This window comes from Hippocampus comes, unplaced genomic scaffold, assembly GCF_001891065.2.
Source record: "Hippocampus comes isolate QL1 unplaced genomic scaffold, H_comes_QL1_v1.1 scaffold236, whole genome shotgun sequence".
Classification (NCBI taxonomy): domain Eukaryota; kingdom Metazoa; phylum Chordata; class Actinopteri; order Syngnathiformes; family Syngnathidae; genus Hippocampus; species Hippocampus comes.
Window position 1 is genome coordinate 82281 of NW_017805879.1, and position 8208 is coordinate 90488.

Consider the following 8208-nt stretch of genomic DNA (forward strand, 5'->3'; position numbering starts at 1 on the left):
CAGAGTATGGACTGGAAACCCCAAGGGCAAAATGGGGAACACCTCCGAAGGTGGTGGAGAATGACCAAGTGAAGATCCTGTGGGACTTCCAGATACAGACTGACGAGATGGTAATGGCGAACCAACCGGATATGGTGATCATAGATAAAGGGCAGAGGAAAGCCGTTGTAGTGGATGTAGCGGTCCCAAGCGATGGAAACATCAGAAAGAAGGAACACGAGAAACTCGAGAAATACCAAGGGCTCAGAGAGGAGCTGGAGAGAGCCTGGAAGGTAAAGGTGACAGTCGTGCCTGTGGCGGTCGGAGCACTCGGGGCAGTGACCCCCAAACTAGATGAGTGGTTGCAACAGATCCCAGGAACAACATCGGACATCTCAGTCCAGAAATGTGCAGTGCTGGGAACAGCAAGGATACTGCGCAGAACCCTCAAGCTTCCTGGCCTCTGGTAGAGGACCCGAGCTGAATGGGGGGCGGACACCATCCTTATGTGGGAAATATATATGTAGTCAACTTTTCTTTGAAATAACATGTTTCCTTCTTGTTGTCTCTCGTGGGTCTGCCCGAGGACTGCTGGGATAGGCTTCAGCACCCCCCCCCCCTCAAGCACACACACACACACACACTTGTGTGGATAAAGCGGAAGAGAAAATGAAGGGATGGATTGATAGACATATCGATATATGTATGTAGATACTGTATATCAGAGGCGATTACTCTAAGACTGCAAGGGAAGCTGAGCTAGCTCTCTTTGTTGAAAACGACTTGCGACAAATTAATCTTTTCTTTTTTGGTGGGGTTTATTGTAGTTCACTATCAGAGATCATTTTCTTGAAAACGAACGGAGAGCAGAACTCCCGTACCGTATAAATTAACGGACACATTTTATTACGTAGCCCGAAATTGAGCTTCCCCTCCTTGACAGACCAGCATCCCCCACTGATATATATCTATATATATATCTATATAGATATATATATATAGATGTATATATATATACACACACACACACACACACACACACACACAATACAATCTGATTTATATCGTGCTTTCACAACAGCCGCAACTGTAACACAAAGCGCTTAATAAAACAGTTAAAGTAAAATAATGAACACAGCACATTGCAAAACACGGACAGTCATGCAATCGTGACCACTTCTCCCTCGTACGCTTTGTTGTTTAAAGCCTTTTGAGGTGAAAGAGGAGAGAAGCAAAGTGACTGACCGGGTTTGTCGACCTTCCGAATGTCGTCAGACAAAAAATCTCCGTTCAAGTCCCTTTCTTCGAGCCATGACCACTTGAACGTGTTCCTCACACTCGCCTCTATCGCGCGTAAGTCTGCTTGTCTGTCTACCTGCTTGAACATTACGCACAAATAACTTTACATGTAGTGCTCAAATACTCAATATTCAATGATTTATCTGGACTTTGAGGCTTCCGCTGTCGCTGAAATTTCGAAAATCCAAGGTAGGGGAGTGGTGTTGCCGTTGCTTGCGTTTGCTGTTGTCGTAGCTTCTTTGAAATCTCATGTCGGTTGCGTCGGCGCTGATTGGTTGAAACCAAAACGACGCTCATGCGTACATGTTTGCGCTGACGCACGTACAGCAGAAGACCAACCGAGTGCTGTGGCGCGCTTCGCTCGAATGGTATCGCTACAAGCAAAACAACGAACTCAAACGTGCGTTCATTCAATGTTGTCAACTAATACCCTGATTAATTTTAGGCAATTTTCCAGAGGATAATTGCCTAAAATTAATTTCCCGGAGGAAAATTGAGGACAATTTGAAAAATCCGGAATTTCTGGAAAATCCGGGGGACTTTCATCTCTGGCATCACAAACATTGTTATTGGGGCATGGGACATCCATCCATCCATTTTCTGATCAGCTTAGCCTCACAAGGGCCTTCTTTGGGTTGTTTGGTTTTTTTGAACATGTAAGTAGATAACGGAAATTTGACAGCAAGTCAAGTGAAGGTAAAAAAAATAAGAAAAAAATTAACAAATAGTCATCATTCAACACAATTTACACGTTCAAAGTAAGAAGTAAAAAAGAAAACTAATCGAGTCCCATCCCTTGTTTTTTGTGAGTTTTAACTTGATTTACATGAAAATTGTCATAGATTGTTCATTTGGCATTTCGCAATCTGAAAGGAAAAAGTGAACACACACTGGCACATTTTTATATCAATCTACTCTCATACTCATAATCAATATTGCCTTTTTTATTTTAACGTAACTTTTAAACCTGTTTTTGAACACAGCAAGCGATTCACACGTTGATCTCTGCTGAGCGACATGTTGGTGAGAAAGGCTTCTCTTTGTTCAAGGTGAGGAAGCTAAGATCAGACTGAACTCGGCCAAGAAGGCCCGATGAATACCCAGACAACTGTAACTGCACACTAAGCTTTAACACAAAGTGTTTTCATCTGGAAACGTAGCACTGGATGTCCTGTATTTGTGCTTTTAATACAAAGTCAGGGGAATGCAGTGCTGCGGGTGGTTGGGAAAATCAAGTACGACTTGGAGACCTATGCTCTAAATCAGTGTTTTTCAAACTTTTTTGAGCCAAGGCACACTTCTTTCATTGAAAAAATCTCGCGGCACACCACTAGCTAAAAATGTGAAGGAAAAAAAAACAAACAAACAAAAAAAAGCTTATTTTAACAATGAACACGTTATATTGTGACTATAACCATTTTTAACATTGAAGAATGACGTTATAACAGCTTGAATTGGAATCAAATGAACACAAAGAAAAAAGTATTTTATAATCTTTCATATTTATTGTTTCACTGTCATCCTGCATTCATGCGTCACAAATTCGCTTGTCTGTAGGCGAAACACAAGGAAATTGGCTAGCTGTTGCTGCTCCCTAGCGGTATGAGAGGGTACTACACGATTACTTTTTGGGCGATAGTCCGCACAGGAATACAAATTGGATATTTTCCCGCGGCACACACTGCTCTCAATCAGGGGTCGGGAACCTATGGCTCTTTTGGTGATTGCACTAAAACAAAATATTCTCAATTTTTTTAATCCAACCATTGATTTTTCACTGCTTATGTCCTGTTCAGGGCTGCACTTGGCAGCAGGAGCAATTTTAATTGGATGATACTGGCCGACTTCGGCCGCTGCTGGGTAAACAGGAAAACGCCCCCTTTTGAATCACTCTGCTTGGTCATTTGCTCAAAGCTAACCTTTCCACAAAGCAGTTGATGAGAAGAAAAAAAAAGACGAGTATAGTCCACTTCAAGACGAATGGACTGAAGGATTCGCTGTCGTGGAGACAACAGGTTCTGCGGTGTGTCTAATTTGCAATGACAAAATGCCGTTGATGAAACGATCGAATGTAAAGCGGCACTTTAACACGCGCCGTGCTACGTTCGCATCAAAACACCCTGAGGTAAACAACAGGATGCGTGCAAGTTACTGAACAGTGTGCAAGCTAGCCAGCAGCAACTCGCGTTTGGACCCGGCAAGCTGATTATAATTCCGCTAGCTTTGCGAGCAATCGTGAGGAAAACCATTCATATTAATGGTGAATATGACAACAAAATTATTTAAAAGAATACATTCCGAGGTGTATTATACTGACATTTTGTTTAATTCACTTTTAAAATACAGTTTTTTAATATGGCTCTCACTGAAATACATTTCCAAATATTTTGCTTTCATGGCTCTCAGTCAGAAAGGTTCCTGACCCCTGCTCTAAATTGTCCTGAGGTGTGACTGTGAGCGTGAATGGTTGTTCATCTATGTGTGCCCTGCGATTGGCTGGCAACCCCGCCTACTGCCCGAAGACAGCTGGGAATGGCTCCAGCATGCACCGCGACCCTTGTGAGGATGAAGCGGATCGGAAAATGGATGGATTTGACAATAAACTTGGACTTGAACTTGATATGTACACACACACACACACACACACACACACACACACACACACACACACAGCGTACAAGAAAGACACCATATGAAGGCTGTTAAGAAAGAGTACGAAAGAAGCGAGACGAACAGTGTGATCCAACCTAATCTGTGAAGAACAATTCTTGGCTGCATCCTGCCAATGACGTCCAGCAGTCGACTTTGTCCCTTGTGGTCCTCTTTTTCTCCACAAAGTTCCTCCTCGTATTCTGATGTCCTTCTTGCGCACATAGTTCACACGAAAATTACAACAACACTTTACGCTTACGATCTCTGCGCAGCGATGTGTTGAGCACGAGCGCCTCTTTGTTAGCGGCTAGGAAGCTAACCGAAGCTAAACTAGGCCGAGAAACACCAACGTACACCGAGACGACTTTAATCGGACAAGAAGCTTCGACGAAAGATGTTTTGGTCCAGCGAGATGATTGTGGGTGACCCGGGTGCAGGTTTGAGCACGCTGACGACGAATTCAGGAGAATTTGGTCAAGGGTGTCTATCCCTCATCGTGCCCCAGTACCGTACTGCTGTCAAGCCCGCGATTGTTAAAACTGTACACTGCATGACGGAAATCTGCCAACAGCGAGCGCCTTTGAAACCTTCAAAATAAAAGCTTTCCAAACCGCCCGCGGTTTGGATTTAAAATAATTTCTTGGCGGTCAGGCAACGACGAGCTCCCCCATAGAGAATTAAAACCACCAAGAAGAGTTCTGAAGTTGCGACAGAAAATAAATATAATGCTAACTCTCCATCAATTACTAAAACTTCACCTCATTAAAAAAATTGATAAATAAAATGCATTTTTGTTGAATGAATTTTTGTTTTCCCGCAACCAGATCAGGTCTAGGGCAGGGGTAGGGAACTCCGGTTCCTCGAGAGCCACATCCTGCCTGTTTTTGGTCCCTCCACACTCCAATTCACCCGATTCAATTGTGTGTGCCCTGAGATTGGCTGTCACCAAGTTCAGGGTGTACCCCGCCTACTGCCCGAAGATGGCTGGGATAGGCAGATCGGAAAATGGAAGGATGGATGTAGCGAGCCTCAAGTCGTTATTTTGTGCGTGTTGAGTTAATTCGCTGCTCTTAACTAGTCGAATGAATGTTTGACTCGTGGAAATGTCTCATGTTTACACTGTATCATCTTTCAATCGAAAGAATGCCATTTGCTCACGTAGATGACATTCACCCCCATTTTGCTGACAGCATACAGGGAATAAACTGCTGTCACCACAACCTTGGTCAGCTCCTGTGATTTTATTTCTGTGAAGATCTCACTGATGATGTCACACATACGTTAGCCCGTTGTATTTGTAAATTAGTGATCACATATTGTGAGCAAAAAACAAGGAAATTGTTGATTTTTTGTTTATTTTGGAGGTGGAGCATTTGTGACCCAAGTTTATCTTGTCGCCCAAGTTGAAATGCTGCTAACATTTGTTCTTACTGTATGAGTAGTTGGAGTGGTCGAGGTATGATTATTATTTAAACCAGAATTCAACAGCAATTTTTGATTTTCATTCATTTTTCTTGCTTTTGTTTGTTTTGTTTCATTCTTTTTTATTTCTGTAAGAGAGGGTATCAACAATTTTCTACACCTGTCGCTCGTTTGTGGAATTTAAGATAGAAATGGAGCATGACAGGTTACGATATCGTCTTCAGGCGTCACGTTGTCGCCCTCTCCTGGTTAGTGGGAGAAATGCTGTCTGACAACTTCCGGGAATCGAAAAAGAAACCCCTATTTACATATGTGTCTTGTGCCAAATTCGTTTTTTGTGAAAAAAAAAAGGAATACCAACCTGTTTTTAGACTTTTCCTTCTACGTTACACACAACAATATAGAATAGCAAGCTGTATTTCAATGTTGGTGTTTCGGTATTAAAAGAAAGGCTAAATAACGACTTGTTTTCTATTAAAAAAACAAACAAAAAAAAAACATAGTTTTCTTAGTGTTCCAGAAACGAAATCAAACCCCGTAAAATGTCACAAGATAAGATGAAAAAGCCCACGTGAGGTGAATTTTTCGACAAGAGAGCAAGGCCGGTTTTGAAAACCGTACACTCGGTTTTCAAATCCTTGACTACCTCCTCGGTTAGCCGTGACCAGATACTCGCTCGTTCTCTTACAATATTTGAGGCAAAGGAGGAGTGCATTGCTGACTGCAAAAGGACAGAATTTTCATAAAGTTTCACACTTGGACTTGCTTTTTTTAAGAAAAAAAATATATACTGTACTTGATTTCGGCGTTCATTTATCTTGACAACAACTGGTATATTCGAAATTTTATTACTTCCACCGTGTTTGTTTTTGGTTTCGAGTGCAGATTGTCTTCACACGGTGGTCTCGATATGTTATTGCTGATTTTTAGAAGCTCGTGGAAAATATGTGATTCTTTCAGAAGGTTGCAATGACCAACTAAAACGAGCAGAGGGCAGCATATTGTCTTTTGCCGTGCTAGGCCAAAGGAGGCGCTCGCATTTCAGAACCAAGAAGAGGCATCCACCAGGTGGAAACAGAGCTGAAGAGCGAACATTGTGAATACTGTACATTGTAACGTGTTTGTGTTCCAATCAAAAAATAAATAAGTCAAAAGTTACAAGATTAAGAAGTACAAAACGCTTTGTTAGACCGATTTTGAGGCGTGTTGATACAAAATAATAATAATAATAATAATAATAATAATAATAATAACAATAATAATGCAAAGTGTGATGGAAACGTGGCATTCATTTATCTTCAAAATTGGTGTAGTTGGATTTTATTTATTTTTTTTTTTTGCTTTCACCTGTATTTGGTTTTAGTTTCGAGTGCAGGTCATGTTCACAGAGTGGATATTTATGTTCTTGCTTATTTTTTGAGGGCAAGAAGAAATCATATTGTATTCTTGCAGAAGGTTGCAATGACCAATTCTGACCAGCAGAAAGCAGCGTCCAGCGCTTAGCGTGCACGGCCAAAAGGGGCTCAGTGATAATTTTACAGTTTACCCCCAGCGAGTCCAAGGGACTCGCTGATCAGAAAACTATGAATCCCATGATGCATTTGGAGAGTCCCAAATTTCGAATTCTGAAATGGTCTACTTATTCAATTGCATATGATAATAACACAAACAACAACATATACATACAATTATAAACAAATGCTGCAAAAATTTTAATAATTCAGTAGCAGGCCTGAGGATTTCGGAAATTCACGGTAACCGTTTATATTAGTTCTGTTGGATTACCCAATGGGAAACCACGGTAACTAATTCTGGGTTCCGTAAACATTCATAATGGGAACCCATTTTTCTATTTTGACAGATATTCATAATCAGAATTCTGAAACTCAAAAGTATAATGTTTCAAGGGTAAATGTTTGAAAACTATCCATGAACAATGAACATTACATCAGCAGCTGTGTACTCCAGGTTTATTCAAAAAAATAAATGGATCAAAATATGGTGTAGACCAGGGGTGCCCATTACGTCGATCCTGATCTACCGGTGGTAGATCTAGGACTGTCCCAATTAGATCCAAAAGGTGAAGAGGAGAAAAAAAAAACATTTGTGTGTCTTTGTACATGTTAGTAATATATTTTTTGTGTTAATGCACACTGCACCCTAATCATCCTATCAGTCTCATTTTCCCAAAGAAAGATTTTAAAAATTAAATAAAATAAAGCAGGTAAATCTTTCACCTACGGTGGCACGTGACTCCGTCAGCGGAAGTTGTTAGCGCTCAGCAGTCTGCAATTGCAGCTTGTGATCAGAGCTGTTGCGCTATATCTTTGATCGTCATTATTCTCATTCAAAGTTTGCTTCGTGTACAATTCACCGAGGGCACGGGCAAAGAATAGGAATATAGAGGGCTGAGGGAAGCACTTTAAAACGGTACGTGTGAGCTACGATAGTCAACAACCTGCAAAAGTGCATCGCTTGCTTCCGTGTTTGGCTTCTCATCATGGCGCGCGTGCGCGTGTGTGTGTTTGTCTGTGTGAGTGTGCGCGTGCGTGCGTGCGTGCGTGCGTGCGTGTGTGCGTGTGTGCGTGTGTGCGTGTGTGTGTGTGTGTACGTGCGCGCGTGCGTGCGTGGTAAGGGGTGATCCCGGAAGGTTGGTTAAACCAAAAGTAGATTCCAAGTAGTAGTCCAAAAAGTTTGGGCACCCCTGGTGTAGACATATGGCATCATGAATACAGCAAATCACAAAATCAGAGTGTTTTTTTCCAATCTCACACTGCAAAGATTAATTTACTGATAAGTAAATTCCCAAGACGATGCATGTGTAATCTACTATCAATTTGACGAAAGAATCTACGA

General features: G+C 41.6%; 1 protein-coding gene across 5 annotated transcripts in view; it reads right to left on the reverse strand.

Annotated features, from left to right (window-relative positions):
- LOC109527204 (gastrula zinc finger protein XlCGF7.1-like) overlaps window positions 1-4606 on the reverse strand; it is a 70635-nt gene extending 66029 nt beyond the window's left edge. Inside the window, exon 1 of one of the 5 annotated variants that reach the window (XM_019888991.1) lies at window positions 4026-4606. In XM_019888991.1, coding sequence (XP_019744550.1) covers window positions 4026-4152 — 127 coding nt within the window. In that variant the 5' untranslated portion in view covers window positions 4153-4606. The remainder of the gene's footprint in view (window positions 1-4025) is intronic. The other 4 variants (XM_019888986.1, XM_019888988.1, XM_019888990.1 and 1 more) reach the window with 4 other exon arrangements.
- Window positions 4607-8208: the final 3602 nt, after the last annotated feature.